General features: G+C 45.6%; 1 protein-coding gene across 1 annotated transcript in view; it reads right to left on the bottom strand.

Moving 5' to 3' along the window:
- Window positions 1-17,423, bottom strand: part of ANO5 (anoctamin 5) — a 63,662-nt gene extending 46,239 nt beyond the window's left edge. Inside the window, exons 1-3 of the mRNA XM_054171878.1 lie at window positions 17,283-17,423; window positions 3,350-3,394; window positions 1,213-1,283 (exon numbers count right to left, since the gene is read on the bottom strand). Of these exons, the coding sequence (XP_054027853.1) occupies window positions 1,213-1,283; window positions 3,350-3,394; window positions 17,283-17,343 (177 nt within the window). The 5' untranslated portion in view covers window positions 17,344-17,423. The remainder of the gene's footprint in view (window positions 1-1,212; window positions 1,284-3,349; window positions 3,395-17,282) is intronic.
- Window positions 17,424-26,073: the final 8,650 nt, after the last annotated feature.

Genomic DNA, 26,073 nt, shown 5'->3' with positions numbered 1-26,073 from the left:
CCAGTTTGCTTCAAAGGCCTTTCAGGGGCATTTATGTATTTCTTGGAATAGAAACTCCACAAAGACTGATTCAGGCAGATTCTACACAGAAACTCAATTAGGTCAGATGCCTGTCCCTAACAGAAGTGGCTGTCTACAAATTACTGGTTTAGCAACATCATTTGAAGCAGTCCCCACTACAGTGCTTATCTGGAAATAAGCCTATCATAGCTTCTTTCCCCCCCCCCCCCCAACCAGTCTGCTGCTTGTTAAAAACCTCTCCTTGCTTCCCTGCATGACAAAGCATCAAGAAATGATTCATGCTATAAAGCTTGTAATAGGAAAAGCTGTTGAACTCCAGGAGATCTTGTTTCTTTTGTCCTTGTGGGAGATTAAAAGAGAGTAAGGAGACTCAGCAAGAAGCAGATACCAAAAAAAAAACCCAAACCAAAAACCAGGGTAATGTGGGCAAGAAGTATATTAGAGCACAAATGGAAAACTGTAAGAAGGCCTAATGAGAGCATTGATTGGAGACTCAGTCACCATCATTGGAGGTGCTTAGGAGGAGACCTGATAGGATGCTTGGTTGCATGGTTTAGTTGATTAGGAGGTGTTGGATGATGGGTTGGACGTGATGATCTTGAAGGTCATTTCCAACCTGGTCTGGTCTGGTCTGGTCTATCCTATCCTATCCTATCCTATCCTATCCTATCCATTGCTTCTCAATTCCTTTTGAGTCCTGGGTTTCACCTGACTTTCACATGTATGCTGACAGGCTGGTTTTCACCTTCCTGTTTGTTTTACTTGCATCATTCCTCAAGCCCAAATCCCATATTACTTTACAGAACAAAAAAATCCTCCTGAATTATGGATAGGGTTGGGTTTGTGCAGAAGCACTGTATTTTTCCAGTTGCCAAAACATTACATGATTGTGTGATCTTCACTTCAAGACTGATGCTGGAAACATTGCTAAGTCCAAGGTATTTTCTACTACCACTGTGTTGTAGCACCAGCTGCTAATTTTCTTCTAAGACTCAGTGAGTCTTAGCGTTTGATTTGTGGTTTTGCCCCTTGAAAACACCAGAGGAAGAAAATGTTTACATGGATTGAAAAAGGAGGTGTAAGACAACCTTAAAGAAATGCTGGTTTTAAAACTAATTCTCTCTTTCACAGCAACTTTTCCTCTTTCTTCCTGCCAGTAGTATGTTAATCATCATTTGTACTGTACCTTACCTCAGAGCTGCTCGGGACTTCTGATCCTGTACATGAAACAGTTTCACATAAAGGTCCATTGCATTCCTCCCCTAAAGAACATTGAAAAAAAGACAGACTCACATAAATACATTCCTTATTTGAAAATATTACTGTAAACAACCACCTCTATTGATCAGATAGACAGATCAGTCTCCAAATCAGGTATCTAAGTAGCTCTAAGTTAAGGCACAGCTTGAGAGCACTTTGTTTCTATGCATTTTTCCTTTGTCCAAGTTCATTTACAGGAATGTTAATTTCTAAAAGTACATATGATGTGGTATGTGACAGTATATAACATCATTTAAAAGTTTCTGAATGCCAAGACATTGTCACATGTTATTCTGCTAAAACAAACTACACTTGCAAAATCTGTATGATTATTATTCCCCACCTGGAGTACTGTGTCCAGTTCTGGAGCCCCTATTACAAGAGGGACATGGATGTGCTGGAATGTGTCCAGAGAAGGGCCATGAGGATGATCAGAGGACTGGAGCACAGAGGACAGACTGAAAGGTTTGGGGCTGTTCAGTCTGGAGAAAAGAAGGCTCTGAGGTGACCTAATTGTGGCCTTCCAGTATCTGAAGGGGGCCTACAAGAAGGCTGGGGAGGGACTTCTCAGGATATCAGGTAGTGATAGGACTAGAGGGAATGGAATGAAGCTGGAGGTGGGGAGATTCAGGCTGGATGTGAGGAGGAAGTTCTTCCCCATGAGAGTGGTGAAGCCCTGGAATGGGTTGTCCAGGGAGGTGGTTGAGGCCCCATCCCTGGAGGTGTTTAAGCCCAGGCTGGATGAGGCTCTGGCCAGCCTGCTCTAGTGTGAGGTGTCCCTGCCCATGGCAGGGGGGTTGGAACTAGATGATCCTTGTGGTCCCTTCCAACCCTGACTGATTCTGTGATTATTATTAACCAGCTTTAGGTAATCTCTAAAAAGTTAGTGTGAAAGCAAATAATTTGGGATCATTCTTCCAACTCAAATGCATCAGAAATGCCACAGGGACTACCCTGTAAGATAACTCCAAACACAGAAGAGGTTTACAAGAACAGCTTCAGCTCAGAACTCAGTTCAGGTTACCTCTCAGCACAGCACCAAGGTTCAACACCAAAGAGAAACAAGCAACACATTACTGCAGAACATTGAAATAAGAACACAGAAGTCTTGACTGCAAAACCAACAGCTATATAAAATACTCAGATTAACTTATGCAAGAAGCTGCTTCTACAAGAATATTCCTAAGGAGAAACTCCACCTTCACTCAGGGCTAGTTCTAAGCTAATGCTAACTCAGCAGCTTCCCAGGGCAGCACACTGCTGCCTGTTGAAAGGAAGCATAGCCAGCAGCTCTGCTGTCTGCTCTCCTGCAGTCCTGGGAAGCAGGTAGCTGCTGCAGCTTTGGGCAAAGCAGCCAGGCCAGCATACAGGAGCAGAAAGCCCAAACATTTCCTCAAACAAGCCTCTGTGGCAGGGGCAGCCTGGCACCTTGAGTAAGGAGCAGTAGAATTCAATCTGCCTGTGCTACTGAGAGGATGTGACCTGATCCCACAGCCTACAATAGCGTTGGGGTGTGTGCTTTCTCTGAATTATCCTTCCTGTTGTTCAAGTTTAAGCACAGGAACGTGCACATAGCAAAGTTGTACATTTTAAATAGTTTCCCAGTACAATAGCTGATGATTTATGCAACTCATGGAAGGAAATCCTCCTGGCATCTCTGATCCAGGCAACTAAAACCACTTAACTCCAGAGCAGCATACAAGGCAGCAAAAAGAGAATGCAAAACATGTATTAACTGAGAAGTACAACACATTAGCACAGTCACTCCTTCAAAAACACACAAACAGGCTTCTGATCAGAAGCAGTACAAGAAAGCTATGTCCAAGCTGTGCAGGAAGGTATGGAAGAGCCACAACCTGTAACTGCAACAAGCACCAGGAAGTGAAATGCCCAACGAGTTCTTAACCGAGAGAGCTGCCCACAGATAGCCAAGAATTGACTTGCAAATCATATAACAAAAAGCTATCAATGACTCAAACTTAAGTCTGATTTCCAAGAGGCTCTTGGCAGATAAAAAAGGACAAAGAAGAGAGAGGGGAGGAAGGCACACTGACGGTTAGTACAATACCTTCTGACTGCGATGACTTGAACTCGGTGAGAATCACAGTATCATCTTGAAAAGGAAAAAACAGTAAGAACTAGAAGTAAAATCTGCTTTTAATATGAACCCACTTAATAATTCTTCTGTACCCTCTACAACAGAGTCACTATTCCAACTAAAGAATAAGCCCTGGAAACTAGAGACTGTGACCTAGACATGAAGCCCAGAACAGGCTTCTCTTGAAACACCAACATTCACTTTCTTGCAACACAAACAAGGATGACCATAACAGTTTCTGCTTGGCAAGGAAACACCTTTAAAATTATTTAAGAAATCACAACTTAGTAGCTAAAGATGGGAGTAAACCAATGATAGTCTGATAAAACCACCAGATTTAAGGCAGTGGCCCTGCGGCCCCATTCTTCAACACCACATGCTCTGCTGTACGTGATCTAGAAATGCCTGCACACCAAGGACAACAAATGAGGACACATAAGCGGTCCTTCAACACAAAATTTGTTTGCACAAGTCACACTTGTCAAACTTTTTGTTCAAAATTAACTCCAGAACAATGCCATAAGTATCAAAACTCATAGGAACTGTTTCAGCCACTGATGGCTTTAATATTTATTCAAATCGCTGGCCTTTCACAAGCCATGAACACATCCTAGCTGAGAGAAATAACCCTTTCCTAACATAACAGTCATCTCCTACAGCCTTACAGTTCTGCACACAGCTATTTAATTCCTTGACCACACGGGAGTTTGCCCGTTACTGGAAAGAAGCAAGCTTCACATGGGCTATAATTCTGCTGCATTAACTTGTGCTGTCCTAAACTACACCCTGCAATGGAGCAGCCTACTTATAAACCTTTGGTTTACCACCCCTAACCATTTCTGTTTCAATTACAGACCCTGAGGACCAGAACAACAGTCATCCAAAATAGCTCACAGAAATCAACATTCAGAACTGAAGTCTGGAGAATATCATGAAGACTGATTTTGCCTCTTAAAATAATCATTCAACAACAGCACCACCACCCCACCACCCCCAAAAGGTACATTTTAGTGCAGTCATGATTTCTCTAGCAAGCATGAAAATTTGTTTATTGGGTAATGAAATGACTAATCAGTCTACAATAGTTTGACTTTGTCCACGAGTGCCTGAATCACTTTCTTTGCCTCCCACTACAAAACTGATGCTTTAGGAAAAGCTAAAAAGAATTTAATTCCACCTCCTGACCCAATGGCAAAAAAAAAAAGGAAGTGCTGTGATAGGATTAATATTTCAGGAATCCCTATACATTCCATGACAGAAGACAAAACCCCTTCATGATCCAGACACCAAGATGCTCACAATCTTTCAAACACCCCTCTGTATCTGCAATTTACAGATGCCCTGGTGAGGCTGCATCCAGAGTACTGTGTCCAGTTCTGGGCTCCTCAGTTCAAGAAGGACCTCAGGGAACCGCTTGAAAGAGTCCAGAGCACAGCCACAAAAATGAGTGGAACATCTTCCTTATGAGGAGAGACTGAGGGAGCTGGGGCTCTTCAGCTTGAAGAAAAGGAGGCTAAGGGGTGACCTCATTAATGTTTATAAAATGTGTAAAGGGTGAGTGCCAAGAGGATGGAACCAAGAGGCTCTGCTCAGTGATGCCCAATGACAGCACAAGGGGCAGTGGTGGAATCTGAGGAATAGGAAGTTCCATGGAAACAGGAGGAAACTTTTTCCCTGTGAGGGTGACAGAACCCTGGAACAGGCTGCCTAGGGGGTTTGTGGAGTCTCCCTCTCTGGAGATATTCAAAACCTGCCTGGATGCATTCCTGTGTGATCTGGTAAAGGTGATCCTGCTCTGGCAGGGTGGGGTTGGACTGGATGAGCTTTGGAGGTCCCTTCCAACCCCTAACATTCCGTGATTCTGTGATCAGTACACAGACTACTCAAGTACCAGTGGCCATCACATATTTAAAATCAGGTAAGTGGTTTGGAGCCCACATGCATAACCTGCCTACCAATTCTACTTGATGGCTGCAATGGCAAGACAGACTTGACAAAATTAAAAATTGCATTCACCTGCAAGAAAACTAGCACCACAAAATACAGTTTAACAAATGCTGTTTAATTAAATTGTTAACACAGAGGTGCTTCTAAAGCCAAGTGGCACCCGAACTGACCTTTTTCAGGGATCAAAACTCTCATTTTGCTACTGAAACTAGAAAATCATCTGCACTTGCACAGTTAGTACCTCTGACAGAGCTATTCCAAAGTCCAAGTTAAATCCAGGTGGGGTCTCACCAGAGCTGAGTAGAGGGGGAGAATCACCTCCCTTGACCTGCTGGCCACACTTCTCTAGATGCAGCCCAGGATCTGATGGGCTTTCTGGGCTGCAAGTGCACGCTGAGAGCTCCTGTTGAGCTTCTCCTCCACCAGCACCCCCAAGTCTCTCTCCTCAGGACTGCTTTTCAGATAGTCACTGCCCAAGAAAAGGGGGTGTTGATAAACTGGTTATTGCTCAGCAGCAGTGACAGCATTACTACTTGTTCTCCTATTACTTTCAGTATAGTTTCCAAAATACTGCTTCCACTTATTTGCAGTTTTCTAAGGCACAGTCACAGAATCAGAGAATCAATAAGGTTGGAAAAGACCTCAAAGATCATCAAGTCCAACCTGTCACCCAAGACCTCATGACTAATAAACCATGGCACCAAATGCCATGACCAGTCCCCTCTTGAACACCTCCAGGGATGGTGGCTCCACCACCTCCCTGAGCAGCACGTTCCAATGGCTAACAACTCTCACAAAACCAAGCAGGTGAAAAGAGCTTTTGGACCTATCAAGCTGTTGTCTATATCTGATGTCTTTGGCATATTAGTTAATATACACACATACCTCTTGAGCCACATTTTGATGGTCCAGGTAATATAAATATACCACAAACCATACCCCAACCACAAAAAACCCACAAGCACCCCCAAAGAACAACAACCCACCCCCAAAGAACACCACCCATATCAAACACCAAACCTTACACTCATATTCATGCTTAACAAGCAATAAAGGAAAGTCTTCATCCTAGGCATCTCAAAGTTACTACTGTAACAAAGCCCTGCCGTTATTCAGTAACCTGGCCTGCCGGATACAAAAGAGAAATCAATGTAAAACATGATCAGTAAATCAATGTGTTATTTAGATTTCTGTGTCCTTTGCTCCCCAGAAGATCTCCACGGGATTACTGCTGTGGTGGGATCTACCCTGACCAATTTCCAGTTCTGATAAGCAGGGCGATTGAGCTGTGAGTCACTCACAAAAATACATCCCGAACAAAGACCTCTCCAAAGGGAGGTCACTCATTCCAAGAAAGCTTCAGAATGGCTATTGTGAGTGCTTCCATATCTAAGAAAAACACAGCTTTACAATGACTTATTAACTAAATTTATGTGTATATTGACCACATGCTCCCACAGTTGGATGACTGGGTTGCCTTGGGGAACCGAGGACCCGCCTAGTATGCTGGCTCCTGAGCTAGTACAGCATTATTACTTCAGGTGGCATCATCTGAAGAGTGATAACTGATTTACTGAGTGATAACTGCACTGCTAAGCCAAAGAGTCAGTCTCAAAAGTATGTCTGAAGTGGTGGTTTATGCACACTCAGCTGCTCCTAACAATGTAAAACTATTTCTAAACAATGAAGCCACAGAATGATAGAATGGCTTAGGTTAGGAAGGACCTTAAGAATCATCTCCTCCAACCTCCCCTCCATTGGCAGGGATGCCTCACTTCTAGACTTGGCTGCTCAAGCTTTCATCCAACCCCACCTTCAACAACCCCAGGGAGAAGGCATCCACAGCCTTTCTGGGCAGCCTATTCCAGAATCTCACCACCCTTGTACTGAATAGCTTCATCCCAAGACCCAGCCTAAACCTACTCTCCCTCAGCTTCAAACCATTGTAATCCTAGCACCCTTGTGTAAAGTCCCTCTCCAGCCTTTCTGCAGGATCCCTTTAGGTACTGGAAGGAAGCTCTAAGGTCTCCCCAGTGTCTTTTCTTCTCCAGGCTGAACAACCCCAGCTCCCTCAGCCTATCCTCATAGCAGAGGTGCTGCAGCCCTTGGAAAATCTTTGTGGCCCTCCTCTGGACTCACTCCAACAGCTCTGTGTCCTCCTTATGCTTGGGAACACCAGAACTGGATATGGTACTCAAGGTGGGGTCTCACCAGAGCAGAGTAAGGGGGCAGAATCCCCCCTCTTGCCCTGCTGGCTACACTGTTCTTGATGCAGCCCAGCACACAGTTTGCCTTCAGGGCTGCATGAGGGCATTGCCAGCCCCTAGTGAGCTTCTCATCCATTGATACAGCCAAAATATTAAGCTCTCAGTAAATTCAAGAAAATGTATTTAGAACATTTTTTCACATGGTTTGCATTCAAGTATAGTCTACTCCATAGTGCTTGGTGCCGTGGGTTAGTTGTTTAGGCGGTGTTGGATTGGTTGATGGTTGGACGCGATGATCTTGAAGGTCTCTTCCAACCTGGTTTATTCTATGTATTCATTTCCAGCATGTGTTTTGTTATTAAGCAAGTGATTCCAGAGAACAGGTATTAATCCAGGAGCAAAAAACCCAAGTATTTTATATAAGCACAACTATATGAAACTGAAATCAGTTACTAACAGTAAGAAAATCTCGTTTAGCATCTGGAAGACACAAAGTCCTCAGTTCTAACCTCCAGTCTAGTAAATAGGCATCCTAAACTTGTGGTTTACCCTCTTTCAAAGAGCTGTCAAACCTCCCCTTTTGATTACAAGGCACTAAGGTAAAAAAAAAAAAAAATAAAGAAGTTGTGTAAATCCCATTTTTAGCAAAAAGCCACAAGCAGAATGTTGTAATACACAAATGGCATTTTAATGTGGTTAAGGCAACAACCATGCAGCATGCAGCAGCACAGACAAAACTGAAAGCATGCTGCTAGCACTCAGACCTTTCAGGCATCATCCTTTTGCAGAATGACACATGCAAACTGATTAACAGGTCCAAAGGTACAGGTGGCCAAGAAGGCCAATGGCATCCTGGCCTGCATCAGGAATAATGTGGCCAGAGCAGGAGCAAGGAAGTCATTGTGCCCCTGTACTCAGCACTGGTTAGGCCACACCTTGAGTCCTGTGTCCAGATCTGGGCCCCTCAATTTAAGAAGGACATTGAGACACTTGAACGTGTCCAGAGAAGGGCAACGAGGCTGGGGAGAGGCCTCGAGCACAAGCCCTATGAGGAGAGGCTGAGGGAGCTGGGGTTGCTTAGCCTGGAAAAGAGGAGGCTCAAGGGAGACCTTCTTGCTCTCTACAACTACCTGAAGGAAGGTTGCAGCCAGGAGGGGGTTGGTATTTTCTGTCAGGCAACCAGCACCAGAACAAGAGGACACAGTTTCAAACTGCACCAGGGGAAGTTTAGGCTGGAGGTGAGGTGAAAGCTCTTCTGAGACAGAGTTGTCAGCCATTGGAATGTGCTGCCCCGGGAGGTGGTGGAGTCACCATCCCCAGAGATGTTCAAAAAGGGATTTGACATGGCACTTGGTGCCAAGGTTTAGTAGTCATGAGGTGTTGGGTGACAGGTTGGACTTGATGATCTTTGAGGTCTTTTCCAACCTTATTGATTCTATGATTTCATGAAATGCAACTAAAACAAAGCCCAGACCAGTGACAGCTGGATAAAGTCAGCTACTTTAAAGCTGCATAGTAGTTAGATGCATGTAAGTAACAGAGGATAGGATGGCAAAGAAACCTTAGAAGGGCAGGGTGCTAAAATACCAGGCTGCAGAAGTCCCTACAACTCCCGAAGCAGTATGGCTCTGCTTGTTTGCATTTACATGCCGAGCCAGGTGTCATCAGCACTCCCCAACTGCAAGGGCAGATAAGCAGCTCAGGCAATGGCCCTGCACACACACATGAAAATGCCAGGTGCTCTCCTGGCTCCTTCAAGATGAGGAAAGGAGAACTACTGTGTTGCTTTTCATCACTGCTCAACTTCCACCAAAATCACTGCTGGAACCCTGATGAAAGACAGCCTCTGATTTCTTTCAGCACTGGCAATCCACACGCTGTCACAATGCAGAGGAGGGCCCAGTGTGCCTGTCACCCTATGGGCACTCATCCCTTCTATGAGACATCTACAGATGCCGTAACAGAGAAGCGAGATGTGAATGGGGAACTAACCAAGGGGGAAGAGTTATGAAAGGGTGGGGTGAGCTTTAGCATAAACCAGGAACAAACATTAACTTGTACTTTCACCAGAAAAGTGAAAAGCAATATATAAGACCCCCCTACAGCTCAAATTCACTGGCCCTGGCACTATTCCTCAGTTTCATGCCACCTGGATATTTGATTCCAGGTGGCCCACTTCATCCACAATTTTTAGTTCCTCCCATGGATTTGTAGTTTTCCTATGACAAAAGACAGAGAAAATGTGCCATGAAGTTTTTTAAGTAAGCATCAGTGGATTAAGAGGCCTGAAGCACCCAATGGCATCCAACTCACCAAGGGCCCCAAAACCACATCTGCTAATTACCGCTCGTTAGCATGGTATATTTTCAGCACACTATAAATTGTGCAAACACAGGCTCTCTGATTTCCTACCTGATAGTTAAGAAAACCCCTTTGAATAACAAACCACAGGGCCCTTTCTAATTTAGGGCTAGAGGAGAAAATTAAAGGCCAGCCATCTGCATCACGAGCTCTACCCACATGGTTGGCTGGGGCTCTGCTGTCTTGCCAAAGGCCTCAAATTTCACATTTACCCTTGGGAGCCTGCCATAGAAGACAAGGGGAACACTTGGAATTCCCATTTATAAGACTGCATTTCACCCAAAGATATTCTCCCTCCCTAAAAACCAGCATTTGGAACTTTACCACCTCTGCTGCTCCTCACCAAGAAGCCAGGGAGAATGGCTCTGACTGTACCAGGCAAAACAGCGGGATGAAATAATGAATTGCTTGTATTATACTGTTACATGTAACTGAGTGATCCATGTGCACTGGGAAAAAAAGGTCTGATTTGAAATAGTACCTTAGAACAAAGTCTTTTAACATCAATATCAAACATTGGCCAGATCTGTAGCAGCCCACTGTTCTACAAAAACAACACCAAAAGTAATAAATGCCCTAACTCTTTAGCTGAAAGGATCTATTGAAACTTTCAGATTGTAACTGTGCAAACCAGACCCAAGACAATTGCTCTCCTCATTTCCTGGACACCAGTTACAACTACAGCAGAAACTCTACTCTAGCAAAAACCAATCATGAAAACGTGCTAAAGAGAAAGACCAGAGACAAGCCTACGTCATGTGAGAATAGGTGCTAGTTCTGCCTTGATGTTGTGTGGAATGTGATCCAAATTCGTAAGTGGAAGTATTCTGAACACACAGACAGATTCAGAAGCCTTTACTGGATTACTGCAATATGAGTAGTGCAACTATGGAACTGAGGTACTCTCTCAGCCCTTCTGGAGAACACCACTTACACATGGATTTTCATGTTACATCCGTTAGCCTACCCAGATTGGTGAGTTAAGAGGTGTATTGTGTTACACTGAGAGAGGTAATTAGTGCTCACAAAGCCTGTCAAGCACAGCTGCACAAAACAGAGAGTTTCCAGGACTGGCTCAGGCATCCTGCCTTACTCTGTGCCTTTTTATCAGCAGCAGCCAGCCAGCCTGCCAGCACACCTTTTCTTGGCATGCAATGGACTAGAGTGGTGAGTACCACTGGTTGAACAGCCGGAGGGTCTTGGAGGAGACCCTTCAAAGAGAAGCACACATCTAATAATCCAAGTAACCAAGTCCCAGCCTAGAATCAATTCCTCCCAGGCACAATGTTTTATCTCTACATAATTCCTGAGATACTCTTGAGCTTTCTGTAGACAGCCAACACCTCAAAATCCCTCCATAGCTACAACTGCAAGAATATCCCTAACAAGATGACACAGGGATCCTCCCTCCCCTTCATGCATTTTTCACGTGCACATGAAAAGCTACTACCAAATAGAATGAACTTACTGCTAGGTAACAAAGCACAAGCTGGAAGAGACACTGCTCTTCAGCTCAACCCCCCAGTGAAAGGAAGTGGAAATGTTCACTATGTTCTTACCTTGCCACATAACACCAGACACAGCAACTCTTGCTAATATGCTTATATTAGGGGACAGTGCTCCTTATCTGTGTCTATATAACTCATGAATTAGTTTATAGATACTACATAGGAGGACAGGGCTGTTTGCTTTTCTGATTTGGTTTTGTTGGGGTTTGTTTTTGTTTGGTTTGGGGGAGTTTTGGTTGTTTACAAAATATCTGCCAACAGTACTCAGCATAACTTTAAAAACATACCTCCAGGAATGCCCTCGTGTCTTATCCTAGTTTATCTTTGGTCATAGTAATTATTAAGCATTTGAACACAGACATGGAAGTGCCCTTCCATTTTATGATACCATTATCTCATTTCTGTAGAGACTTGTCCAGAGTGCAAAAACTCACATGTCAACACAGCTTGCAGTTCTCAACACATGCTACTACTGCACGTGTTAACTAAGAGCAAAGTATCTTTGAATTGTGTTTGTAAACTGACAAGAACAGCTTTCAAAAGCCTTCCAGGGTGTGACACCATGTTTACCACACAATTTCAGTGACCAGCAGCACACTGGAAACTTTTCCAGATGTAGTCACACTTTTGAATTTTACTTAGAATACAAAAGAACAGAACAGAATAGAATATACCAGGTTGGAAGAGACCTTCAAGATCATCGTGTCCAACTTATCAACCAATCCAACCCACCTAATCAACTAAACTATGGCACCAAGCGCCCCATCAAGTCTCCTCCTAAACACCTCCAATGATGGTGACTCCACCACTTCCCCAGGCAACCCATTCCAATGGGCAATCACTCTCTCTGTGTAGAATTTCCCCCTAACATCCAGTCTGAACCTCCCCTGGTGCAGCTTGAGACTGTGTCCTTTTCTTCTGGTGCTGGTTGTCTGGGAGAAGAGACCAACCCCCATCTGGCTACAACCTCCCTTCAGGTAGTTGTAGAGAGCAATAAGGTCTCCCCTGAGAGATCCAAAGGTAAAGTTTTATTCTAAGAAAAGAAAGAAAATCAAACTCCTATGCATTGTACACCTGCTTTTCCATTAGTCCTATAAACCTCCCAGAACAGGACACCACATCAGACAGCACTTGCTTTTTCTAGGGCTGCAAAACTGCCTGAGAGGGGAACACCAAGAGAACATCTCTCAGCCTTGCACTGCAGCAGGGTTTCAGCTGCTTCCTCCACACTCACTTTGCATTCCCAGCCCAGAACCTGTGTACCCAGCTGGAACCAAACCCTTCCTCCAGGAACTCTGCAAGGGAGAAACAGCTCTTTCATTTTCTGAGCAAAAAGAACATTTGGCTGGGCTGGACACTCAAGTCCTTCACCTGAGGGAATTCAGCTGTATTGCCCACCTCTCTGAAGTGTAGCCTGAACTTCCCACATAATTGCTACTGGGTTAGGAAGGTACTGAGAGACCTAATCCCTCCTTGGAAGCTGCTCTGCTTTGCCAGGCCGCAGAGAGTGACTTTAATCTGATATGCAAGGTTCCTACCTGAAAGAAAAGTAAGTCAGTCACCAGTCCACAGGCAATTTGGTTTTTTATTATTCTTTAGCTGAAACAACCTCTGGATAAAAATCCATCTTTAACAGCTGTGGTGGAAGAGCTTCATGTTTATTTTCTCATGAGAAGCACCACAACACGTATACAAAAAAGATATATAAGGCAACATTATGCAAGTTGTTTGGATCAGATCCCAAAAGCAGGTTTTCCTCCTGCACACTGGAGTTTTCCATTACAAGGAGGTTTACCTTCCAATAACCAACCTCTGTTTACACTGTGCCCCCGCGGTGACGCACCGAAACCAGCAAAGAAATTCCACTCAGCCACTACACATTGGTTGGTGTGAAGGAATATTTTTCTCCTCTGCCTTTTATATTCTGAACTATGGCTAAACTTCTTGGAGCTATTATTATGTAGGAATGATCTTTTCAAAAAGCTTTCACGTTAAGAAACCCTCTGCTTTAGGCCTGTGGGAACATGATATCCCATCCAGCGCTTCCACAAATAGATCAGAAGTTACTACACGCATTGCTCCAGCAATTAGAGACAGATGTATTTTATGGTACTAGTAGGGATCATAATAATGAGTTAAAAAGTGAAGTGTCACTTTATTAAACTCAGGGCAGTATTTGGCCCTGAGTGCTGAGGCATTATGAGAAGCCAACATAGAATCACCAAGGTTGGAAGAGACCTCAAAGATCATCAAGTCAAACCTGTCACCCAAGACCTCATACCTACTAGACCATGGCACCAAGTGTCACATCCAATCCCCTCCTGAACACCTCCAGGGATGGTGACTCCACCACCTCACTGGGCAGCACATTCCAATGGCTAACAACTGTCTCTCGAAAGAACTTTCTCCCCCCCCCAGCCTAAACTTCCCATGGCACAGCTTGAGACTGTGTCCTCTTGTTCTAGTGCTGGTTGCCTGGGAGAAGAGACCAATCCCCTCCTGGCTACAACCACCCTTCAGGTAATTGTAGACAGCAATAAGGTCTCCCCTGAGCCTCCTCTTCTCCAGGCTAAACACACTGGCAGCAGTGCTATCTGCAAGTCATTGGCTTTGCCCAATGTTTTGTTGCCTTTCTCAGAGGGAACATGAGGAAGATAACAATCAACCTCAGTGAGGTTTGGATTTAGATCAGTCTTGGATTACTCAGTTCAAACCAGACTCAAGGAAGTTTTGGAAGAGAAACCATAGGATCACTAAGGTTGAAAAAGACTTCTAAGGCCAAGACCAACCATCAACCCAACACTCCCATGCCCACGTCCTGAAGTGCCATGTCCATGTTTTATGAACACCTCCACAGACAGTGCTTCATCACTTCCTTAGCCAGCCTGTTCAATGCCTGACCACTCTTCCAGTAATATCCAACCTAAACCTCTCCTGGCACAGCTTGAGGCCACTTCCTCTTGTCCTATGACTAGTTACTTGGGAGAAGAGACCTACACCCATCTCACTACAACCTCCTTTCAGGTAGCTGTAGAGACCAGTAAGGTCTCCCCTCAGCCTTCTCTTCTCCAAATAATCCCAGCTCCCTCAGCCCCTCCTTATAAAATATGTGTATAAAGGCAGCATATTTCAAATGATGGCATGTTTTCCAGAGTCTTGGGGTATATCTCCCACAACACTAGCAAGTGTAGCATCAGCAATTCATGATGAAAATAAAATGCTTAAAAGTGAAGGCATGAAGACATGTTCCTAACAACATACTGCAGCCTACTTACTTTGGTAATTTCCTTCCAATTTTGCAAGTTCCCTTTGCTTTGTTTGTAATGTGTGAAGTAAACAACCTGCATCTTCCAACAGAGAGCAAAAAAATCACACCACGAAAATGGAAGTTATTACCTCATGTGGGTTTAATTGAACAGGAAGCCAGAAAGTTTCCTTCGAGGTAGAAGTTTTGGTGCACAGTCTCTAAACACAGACTCCACAAGTTAAACTTTGTGCTGCTGGTAGGTAGTTTTTCATCCCTGCAACCTGTTCCTCAGCATTCAAGTTTAATGAAAAGTAGTAAGCCTGAATGAAATACACACACACACACACACATACACTCCAAAGATGAACATGCCTTTAAGGGAAATAAGCAGCAGATGTTTTCCCTTCTGCTTTCTTCCTATTGACTCACACAGACCCTGCTTGTGCAGTCAGACATCACAGCCTGGAGCCTCCTTAAGAGGCTATCTTTTCCTTAAAAGCAGATGTTTAGATCTAGAAGAGGTCCCAGTGGCAATAAAAGTGTGCTGGTAACTTTTCTAAGCCATAATTTAAGGAATTTTGTTGGTTTGGGTTTTTTTTAACCATGAGAGATTTTTGGACAACAAATTAACAAAAAAAACCCTTTTAAAAGTCTACTCACTGTACCCCATATTCCATTTGATTCTGTTTTAGAAAAATGGTTGATTGGGAAAAAAATGGCCTGGCACAAGACTTTTTTTCATGCAGAGTTTGAGAAACCCTACTAAATCATCCTTCACTGAACCCCCTCAAATCTCCTTACATTCCATGTTTATGGCTATAAAAAAACCCCACAAGACACTCATGGGAAAACTGAATGCTGTGCAAACCTGACTTCTAGCATGATTCCCCCAAACTGTTACTGCCTATTTCGTAAGCATTTTTCAGTCACAATCTACTTCAGGAGAACAGCCACTGGTTAGAGCAACTCAGCTCTCAGCACTTTTCATTGCTCACAGGCAGCGGGATGGGCAATGACTCAGGCTTCCCCACAGGGCTGTGGAAAGGCATTGCTGGCCCAGAGGCTGTAACACCCATCTGCTTCAGCTCTGAGCAAGCCTGCCAGCTCCACCGAGCTGCACTGAGAGACTGTCTGGCACTTGCTGTGGGCTCCAGCCTTTCCCTGGTCAGAAACCACTCTGCCCTGCCACTGTAAACACCTTCTTTTGGATAATGTTCATGGTCATTACCTGCTGTCCTATCTCCCTGAAACAAGACTGAGGAAGAGGTTTTTAAATCACGGTTTTACACTGGTGCTCAAGGTATTTAAAACAGCATGACATGTTCTCCCAAAGAGATGGTGCAGACAAGCTGCGAGGGAAAGCATCCAACCCAGAAGCTCTTAGTGGTTCTTTGCTGCTTTAAAATCTTCACTTCTAGGACTGCTGGCAAAGTGTGGGCCCCAAGAGTCAGTTTTTCTAGGCCAGCGTTTTGCTTTTAACTATCTAAAGAATCTTTCTGAAAATATCCACCACACTGTTTTCCGCCTGCCTGTTGACCCACGTTGCCAGGTGAGGTGCTGATAAACACCCACTGCAGCATTTGCACCATGCTATTTTATGAAATCACACCATTACCACATTTATTATAAGCACTAACGTGATGTGTTGACACGAACTGGAAACTGTAACCTGCTTATTCCAGAAAGCAAGGCCCCAACACCGACCCACCAGCTGCAAACGGTGCACAGGCCTTAAGCAAAGCCAGCTGGCTACTGGTGCATCTCAAACAGAGCAAGGCAGGGAGAGGACTGCTCCCACCTTCCTCAGCAAGACGACCTGGTCTGCTCTAAACCTCCTTGTAATGACAATCTACTGGCAGTCAGCTGCTCTTCTCAGCCTGAACCAAGCTGGTGCTTCGTGAAGGGCTATAAGTTTGCTGTTAGGCAAAGAGGCTTTTGCATTTGAAGTGTGTTTAAAAATAAGGGCTACCACTGAATCAGTAGGATCCAATATTGACTCATAGAATACTATGGAAGGGACCTCAAGGATCATCTTGGCTCACTTCTCTCGTAAATACATGGTCTAGATGAGATGGCCTGGCACCCTGTCCAGTTGGACCTTACAAGTGTCCAATGTTGGGAACTCCATCACTTTCCTGGGGAGATTCTTCCAATGGCTGATTGTCCTTGTGAAAAACCTCGTGTCTAATCAGAATCTCCCCAGAAGTAACTTGCACCTATCGTCCCCCTTCTCTTCCATGGGACTTCTTATAAAAAGGGTCTTCATCTTCTCTGTAGCTCCAGCACGAGTTCCAAGCTGCGTGCTGGTGAAGGAACCACTGCTTTCAAGGTTTCTTTAGGGTTAACAAAGACCTTCTCAAACTATGCTCAGGCTCATGCCAACGCCTTACTCGTCTGCTGTTCTCAGTGAAAGCCGGAGGATAAAAGACAGAGTCAGGAGGCATCAGGCGTCATCTCAGCCGTCTGCAGAACTCGAAGGCGATACAGGACCCCCCCCAAACACCCACCCTAGGCTCAAGTCCGCTCTCAGCAGCCACCACCGGGCAGGAAGCCCCGCCGCGCCCGCAGCAGCCTCATCACCGGGCAGGCGGAAAGAACCAGCGATCCCCCCGCCTTTCCCCCCTGCCTCCTACCATCCGTAGACAGAGCCATCTCGATAAGGGTCTCGTCCCCTTTCTTCCCCAAACGATTCATGGTGGACGCTTTTCCCTTCTCCTTCAGGGGGGATCACTCCCGGGAGCTGATGGGAGAAGAAGGGGTGACTCAGGGGCTGGGCTGCCGCCCCATACATGCGCACTGCCCGCAGAGGCGGAGCACGGAGTGGGAGCTGGGGGGGGGAACTGAAGGAGGGACGGGAAACTGAAACCAAGCCCAACTGGCGGCCGCCCGAAGACCGGGCGCGGTGCCCGCTCGGAGGGGGGGCCGGCCGGCGGAGGGGGGGCCGGCCGGCGGAGGGGGGGCCGGCCGGCGGAGGGGTAGCCGCCCGTTGGCCGCCCCGAGCGGGCGCCGCGCCCGGCTGGGGAGCGGCTCGGTTCCTGCGGTGAAGGGCGGCGGGGAAGGTCTTTGCTCCGCTAGTATCTCCGTTAAACCCTTTGCTTTTCTACTACGTAGTGAGAACTGAACTGGGAAAAGATCCAGGATGTGAATAATTGATTTAATCTGATTTCCTTTAGTGGCGTTTTGGAAGGACAACCTCTTTGTACAAGTTTATTTTTCTATACTGCGACGTTTCTTTTTTGTTGTTGGTTGGGGTGGCTTCTTGTTGTTTGTGGGGGGGTTTGGTTGGTTTTGTTTGTTTGGGGAGGGGCTGGGTTGTTTGGGTGGTTTTTCCTTTGCCTTTAGTTGATCTCTGATGACAAAGCCCCACACAGCCTCAGATTACTCGCTGCCCTCACCACAGTGGAATGGACAGAGAATCTGAAGGGTAAAGCTGAGAAAACTCACAGGTTGATATAAAGACAGTTTGATAATAAATAAAAATATGGGGGGAAAATTGCTGCCCAGGAAATGGTTGAGTCCCCCTCCCTGGAGGGAGTTGCAAGGTAGGGACATGGCTTAGTGGTGGACTTGGCACTACTGGGTTAATGGTTGGACTTAATAGCAGGAAAATAAACCCCAGGAAAAACAACTGTAAAAAAAATAATTGCTGCCCACAACCTGACTGATGCCCAGGCAGTCCCTGAGCAACAGCAGCCTCTGCCAGCCTCCACCCCCTCCAGGTTTATTTCTGAGCATGATCTCACATGCCATGGGATATCCCTTTGGTCAGTTGGGGTCAGCTGTCTCAGTGGTGTCCTCTCCCAGCTTCTTGTTCACTCCTGACTGAGGAGCAGAGAAGGCCTGGAGGCTATGCAGACACTACCCTGCAAGAACTAAAGCATCCTGTGTTATCAGCTCTCTTTTATCACAAGCCCTGAACACAGCCCCGTGCAATCTGCTATGAAAAAGTTTAACTCTATCCCAGCCAAAGCCAGCAAGGTCACCGATTCCCTTTACTGAGGATGATTACCCTCTCACTCTTGGCCTTGCAGGGATGTAAAGAACAGTACAGACCTGTCAGCCTGACCTCAGTGCCAGGCAAGAGTATGGAACAGGTCATCTTGAGTGCAGTCACACAGCACTTACAGGATGGCCAAGGGATCAGGCCCAGCCAGCATGGATTTAGGAAGGGCAGATCCTGCCTGACCAAACTGATCTCCTTCTATGATCAGCTTGACTGCCTGGTGGATGTGGGGAAGGCTGTGGATGTAGTCTACCTAGACTTCAGCAAGGCCTTTGATACTGTCCCCCACAGCAAACTCCTGGCCAAGCTGTCAGCCTGTGGCTTGGACAGCAGCACTCTGAGCTGCGTTAGGAACTGGCTGGAGGGCTGAGCCCAGAGAATGGTAGTGAATGGTGCCACATCCAGCTGGCAGCCAGGCACTGGTGGTGTACCCCAGGGATCAGTGCTGGGCCCCATCCTCTTTAATATCTTTATTGATGATCTGGGCGAGGGCAATGAGTCCATCATCAGTAAATGTGCAGATGACACCAAGCTGGGGGCAGGTTTTGATTTGTTAGAGGATAGGAGAGCTCTGCAGAGGGACCTTGACAGGATGGACAGATGAGCAGAGGCCAAGGGCATGAGACTGAACACATCTAAGTGCCAGATTCTACACATTGGCCACAACAACCCCATGCAGTGCTACAGGCTGGGTTCAGAGTGGCTGGAGAGCAGCCAGGCAGAAAGGGACCTGGGGGTAATGGTTGATAGTAGGCTGAACATGAGCCAGCAGTGTGCCCGGGGGGCCAAGAAGGCCAATGGCATCCTGGCCTGGATGAGGAATAGTGTGGCCAGCAGGAGCAGAGAAGTCATTGTGCCCCTGTACTCAGCACTGATTAGGCCACACCTTGGGTCCTGTGTCCAGTTCTTGGCCCCTCAATTTAGGAAAGATATTGAGTTGCTGGAAGGTGTCCAGAGAAGGGCAACAAGACTGGGGAGAGGCCTTGAGCACAAGCCCTATGAAGAGAGGCTGAGGGAGCTGGAGTTGCTTAGCCTGGAGAAGAGGAGGCTCAGGGGAGACCTTATTGCTCTCTACAACTACCTGAAAGGTGGTTGTAGCCAGGAAGGGGTTGGTCTCTTCTCTCTAGCAACCAGGACCAGAACAAGAGGACACTGTCTCAAGCTGCTCCAGGGGAAGTTTAAGCTGGAGGTGAGGAGAAAATTCTTCCCAGAGAGAGTTGTTATCCATTGGAATGTGCTGCCCAGGGAGGTGGTGGAGTCGCCATCCCTGGAGGTGTTCAAGAGGGAATTGGACGTGGCACTTGGTGGTGACACGTTGGACTTGATGATCTTTGAGGTCTCTTCCAACTTTGGTGATACTGTGATACTAATCTGAGGTAGTTTCCAACAGACTGTTTGCTCAGTACACATATTTCACCAACATTTTGTTCATGAATGTAATCTCAGGACTTCTTTCAGATAGACTTTTTTTGTATGTCCAGCCTAAGTAACCACATTATGGACCCAAAGTGATAGTAGTTTTGGTTTTTTCTTACTGGGCAACTGCAAGATAACAGTGGTATCATGACTTTTAGTTGTAAGGTTAATCAAGCAAAGCGAGTCGGTTAAGGTGCTGGGCTCGTGCTCAGGTCTGTGTGCAGTATTAGGCCTTTATTTGTACCGTGTGGCATTATTGCTTTGAGAAGTGTATTTTTAGTCAGGAGCAAGACCTAAAAATGGATCTGTTTGTTTTCCAGAGTCTGAACTGTTTAGTCTGGTTTTTAATCTCATGATGCAGGATGGTGGGCACAAAGATGATGGGGAGGGCACACCAAAAGCACGCCTTTAAACAGCTTGTAACTGCATGCAACGCCCCAGGCCACATGGTTCCATTCAAAAGCTGTATTTGCTAAGCCTTTAATTTCCTCACAGCATTGCATATCTCAGATAGGTGCTTTTATGCCCATAGAAGATGCAATTAGAGTCAGTATTCAACAGCAGCCAGAACAGCAAGAATTGCTGCGGCCATCACTGGCTTTTGCCTCCTAATTACATGGTTGCTCTTCCCAGCTCCACCCAGCATGTGCCAGCCATACCTAAAGCTGTGTATGTACCGCATGCAGCATGCCAAAGATCATCTTGCAGGTCTCTGTAATTGGATGGTCTCATGGTTTGTTGAGGCACTGAACTTGTGTAAATTACACAGGACAGGACAGAGGTCTCCTCTCCCAGGAGGAACTCTATCTGGAAGGCCTTTTGCTCATGGGAGGTGCACAGGAGGTCCAGGCAATATCCAGCCTTGAGGTTTCTTGAATATTCAGAGTTGAGGCAGACACTGGCTTGGTGGTTTCACAGTATACCTAAGCAATCCAGGACCACACTTCCTTCAAAAGGCACAGGCTTTTTTCCCCTCCTACCTTGCATTTTCACTACTGATTGTTCAGACAATGATGAAATGATTCAGATCAACCCATTAAACTGTCTGATCTTTTTTATTTTGCTGAGTTTTCATTTCCATGCCTCACTGCAGCAGCTTCTGTCAAAACAAAGGAGGATGTGGAGAACTACAGAACAGCAGGACCACTTTATTCATGAAATATCAATATAATAACCAGGTGTGCTACAATATTCCTGCTTTTGGTGGCCTGGAGTTCAGACACTGGTTTTAATATAGTGTATGTATAAACAAACAAAAAAGCCCCCAAACCTCTAGAAGGCTGTGGGTGTAGGTGACAAGCATCACCAAAAATTACTAACAGTGATTACACTTAGGATTTTCAGCAGCAAAGCATAATCTTCTCTTTGTGCCAAAGGAAAGCAGGTAGTGTGCAGCCCTTACCAAGCCTTATTTTCCACTGATGAGCTTTTTTGAAAGCATGGAACTGATTTACAGGCCTTCATATTTCAAAACATTGTTATTTATACACAGAAAATTGGTGAGATTGGAGGGTGAGATTCCAAAGATATCACAGAATCACAGAATTGTTAGGGTTGGAAGGGATCTCAAGGAGCATCCAGTTCCAACTATGGACAAGGACACCTCACACTAGATCAGATTGCTCAGAGCCACATCCACCCTGTCCTTAAAAACCTCCAGGGATGAGGCATGTACCACCTCCCTGGGCAACCTGTGCCAGTGTCTCACCACCCTCATGGGGAAGAACTTCTTCCTAACATCCAATCTGAATCTACCCATTTCTATTTTTTTCCATTCCCCCCAGTCCTATCACTGACTGACACCCTCAAAAGTTCCTCCCCAGCTTTCTTGTAACCCCCCTTGAGATATTGGAAGGACACAATTAGGTCTCCTCAGAGCCTTCTCTTCTCCAGACTGAACAGCCCCATCTCCCTCAGTCTGTTCTCTATGGGCGTATCTCTATGCCCACCCTTGTCTTGGAGTCCATTCTAAGCCATTCACAACTTGAGATCCAAGCTTTTTTGCAAGTCCTGTTAGAGGACTGTCTAAACCTTTTGACACTAACACATCTGAAAAATAAGACCCTGAGTCCTAAATTATGTGGAAAATTGAGCTTCTGTGTTTATCAGTCAGATGCTCTGAAAGATTTCTGGGAAGGAATCTAATATATACAGCTTTTGCAATTTTGTCTTGGGGGCCTCCATTTAACTGGTTCAGATAATGCATGCCATCAGGATTCCCAGTGCTGTGCATGTCCCATATCCATGTCACAGTCTTGGAAGCTTGTTGCTGTCTACAGCTGCCTGAAGGGAGGTTGTAGCCAGGTGGGGGTTGGTCTCTTCTCCCAGGCAACCAGCACCACAACAAGAAGACACAGTCTCAAACTGCACCAGGGGAAGTTTAGGCTGGAGGTGAGGAGAAAGAGTTGTTGGTCATTAGAATGGGCTGCCCAGGGGGGTGGTGGAGTCACCATCCCTGGAGGTATTCAAGAGGGGAATGGACGTGGCACTTGGTGCCATGGTTTAGTAGTAATGAGGGTGACAGGTTGGACTTGATGATCTTTGAGGTCTTTTCCAACCTTATTGATTCTATGATTCTAAGCTGCAGCAGCTTTCTGCTGTTGCTGCACCCCAGAAACGAATGTTGCTGCTTCTCACATTTTCAGGAGTGTGCTTTTGTCGCCCAGTTAAAGGTCACTGAGGCTTCCTGGCTGAAAACATAACAGATTTCTTTCCCACTGGCCAAGAAGAAAGCCCAAGGGAGATCACAGCTACCTGGAGATTCAGTCTGGGAGCCCTGAACTCTTTCTGCATTTCCCCTGACTCTGACATCCCAACTTTCCCCCTCTTGCTATACACAGTTCCCAAGGCTAAACCCAGCTGCTTGAATACATCACAAACAGTCAGGCACTGTGACTCCAGCAGCACTTGCTGATGAGATGGGCATTTGAATTTGTATCTCAAGACAGCTGATGCTTTTTTGCATGGAGCCACACAGCCCTCAAGCTGTCAGGAAACAAAAAGAATGTCATGAAGAGTTGTGGTGCAAGGCAGCAGAATGCTAACACTTCTCAGAGGAAGTAAGATAGCATGCAAAAGTTCAGCATTAGTCACTGCATTTTTTTCCTACTCCATCACTTTCCAGTTCATCAGCTGTCTGCAGAAAGAGGTGACGTTGAGAATGATACCTATAATGCCTAAACAAATAGATGGCTTTACAGACTGTCATCTAACCTTCCCCTGGCCAGACTTATTACATATTTGCAACAGCACAACTGAAATCAACTATCTTGTTTGCACTCTCCCCGGGGCAAGGAAACTGCATGGGTGCGGTCCCAGCTAAACCCAGCCGCGTCCCGGCGGTGCTGGCAGCTGGAGGGGGAAAGCCGGAGGCAGGGACATCACCAGCTCTATGCCCTCTGCATGAGCAGCAGCAGCTTTGAGCCAGCTGCTAGAGCTGAAGGTAATCTTAACAGAAGCCTGTATCCCATTTCGAGCACGGGCAGACATTTTAGTTCTGTACTCTTGCAGTTACACTCCCATAACTGGATTGCCCGGTTTACAGCTGCCTTCAAAGCCTTCTTAAAAACAGATAATCCAAAGAAACCACAAAAAGGGAAAAAAAAATGAGGCAACAATAAAAATGAAATACTTTGATGTGTTCTGGGGAGAAGAGAGAATTCATCTCTTTCTTGCTGGTACAGACACTCTTAAGGCTGCTTGAATACGTGCGAAATTTATTCACCAGCAACGTCTGAGGTATGATCCCCCCTCGCCCCATGACGTCCCCAGGGATTTAGTTCCATTGATTTTGCTAAACTGCTCCTACCCAGCATGAGTGCCAATCAGTATTTAATCCTTGATGGCTTGTGCACCGATTATTGAATGTGGTAGGTTTGGGAGGAAGCCACTTCACCAGTTCTGCCGCTGTTGCATCACCGTAAATTCCTGTCTGCTTTTGGTGAAATCTCCATTTTCTCTCTTGGACTGCTATAGACAATTGTGTTTCGCAGGGCTTAGTGCCCTCTGGTGGTGACTGTGTCCTCCTGTGAAAGCAGAGCCGCTGACACCATGCTTCCTTTTGGTGTTTTTTTTTTTCCCCCCCCTGTATCTGTTGATGATCCCAGAGTGGAAATGGGTAAATAAATTTGAATTATATATTCTGTTTCTTCAAAACGCACAAACAAAGAAACAAGCAACAAACCCCAACACAAACCAAACACACACCCCCCAATCAAACAAGCACAACCCCCCCAAAAAACCCACACACCCCCAAACAAGCAGCAACACCCAAACCAAACCAACCCCCCCAAACAAACAAGCAGCAAAACCCAAACCAAACCAACCCCCCCAACAAACAAGCAGGAAACCCCAAACCAAACCAACCTCCCCAAACAAACAAGCAGCAAAACCCAAACCAAACCAACCCCCCAACACAAACAAGCAGCAAAACCCAAACCAACCCCCCCCAAACAAACAACCACAAAACCCAAAACAAACCAAACAACCCCCCCCACCAAACAAGCAGCAAAACCCAAACCAAACCAACCCCCCCAAACAAAAAAGCAACAAAAGTCAAACCAAACCAGACAACCCCCGCCCTCAAAAAAAAACAGACAAAAAAAATCAAACCAACCAACCAAAAAATGCCCCCAAAACAGGATCATGGAGTGAGTAAATGAGGCTATGAGGACAGGCTGAGGGAGGTGGGCTTGTTCAGTGTGAACAAGAGAAAGCTCCGGGGAGACCTAATAGCAGACTTCCATTTCCTGAAGGGGGCTACAAGAAGGCTGCAGAGGGACTGTTTCTAAAGGCCTGTAGGGATAGGATGAGGGGCAATGGTTTGAAATAAGAGGAGCTTTAGGTTGGATGTTAGCAACAAGTTCTTTAGCATGAGGTTGGTGGAACACTGCAACAGGTTGCCCAGGGAGGTAGTTGAGGCCACTTCCCTGGAGATATTCAAGGCTCCGAGCAGCCTGCTTTAGTGGAGGATGTCCCTGCTGACTGCAGGGAGTTTGGATTAGATGACCTTTGGAGGTCCCTTCCAACCTCAACCATTCTGTGGTTCTGTGATGTGTGAAAGCCAGAGCACTGAAATGATGCAGGGAGCTCAGTAGCTCTAGCAAAAATATTAACAAAATCAGATCAGTTCAGTGTGCATTAATCAGCTTAGACAGTGAAGCTGAGCTGAATGAGAGAGATACCATAAAAATACAGGAGAAAAAAACCCCCCTTCATTTATGTATGAGAGGCAGACAAATACTATTCTGTCATCACAAATAGGTTTATGTTAACCACAACTTTTGTACATAACTTTTAATTACTTTTGCATCCGTGAGGTGTGCATATTTTGATCCGCCCTTGACTGCATCTTTTATCACAAGATGTATACAATTCTATTAAGAGGTTATGAGTTTTGTCAACAATGGTAGGCATTCCAGGAAAATAGAAGTCCTTCAGTATGCACTGGAATAAGGCAAGGTATTCAGGAACAAGTTATTTTGAGCACAACTTATTTAGCTGGCGGGCGGTAAGAATAATAGGAATAATGGTGGCAGTGATTGTCTAATCCTGTGGGCAGTATTGAATGACTGTGTTCTTCTCTGCTGCTTACAGCAATTTTCATGAAGAATAGCAGGAGTTATAATGTGAGCTTTAACAAAATACTTCATGTTCACTGTTATAAATTCTTGTTAAATTCTGCATATTTGGGCTTCATTTTCCAATCTCCCATACACTGTATACAGCACTCCTATAAACAACCTCAACAAAGGAAGCTTTCAGCTTCTCTGACATTGAATGATCAGGCTACCTCATCTCTTTTCAGCCCTTCTCCTTGGGTAGAAGGCTTCAGGGTAGATCCAATAACTTGGCTGAAAGTTTCCATCCTTCAAAAGCTCTGTCAGCTTTCTATTTTGCCCTTCTTTGGCAACATTCCCATCCTTCCTCCCTGCAAAAGTAGAGAGAAGAAGCTGCAAAGAATGGTCTAGGTGCAGGGCTGCAAGTAGCACTTCTCACCACAGGTG

The sequence above is a fragment of the Dryobates pubescens genome, chromosome 22 (assembly GCF_014839835.1).
Source record: "Dryobates pubescens isolate bDryPub1 chromosome 22, bDryPub1.pri, whole genome shotgun sequence".
NCBI lineage: Eukaryota > Metazoa > Chordata > Aves > Piciformes > Picidae > Dryobates > Dryobates pubescens.
The sequence above is the reverse complement of the archived record's forward strand: the minus strand, read 5'-3'. Positions and strand labels throughout refer to the sequence as shown.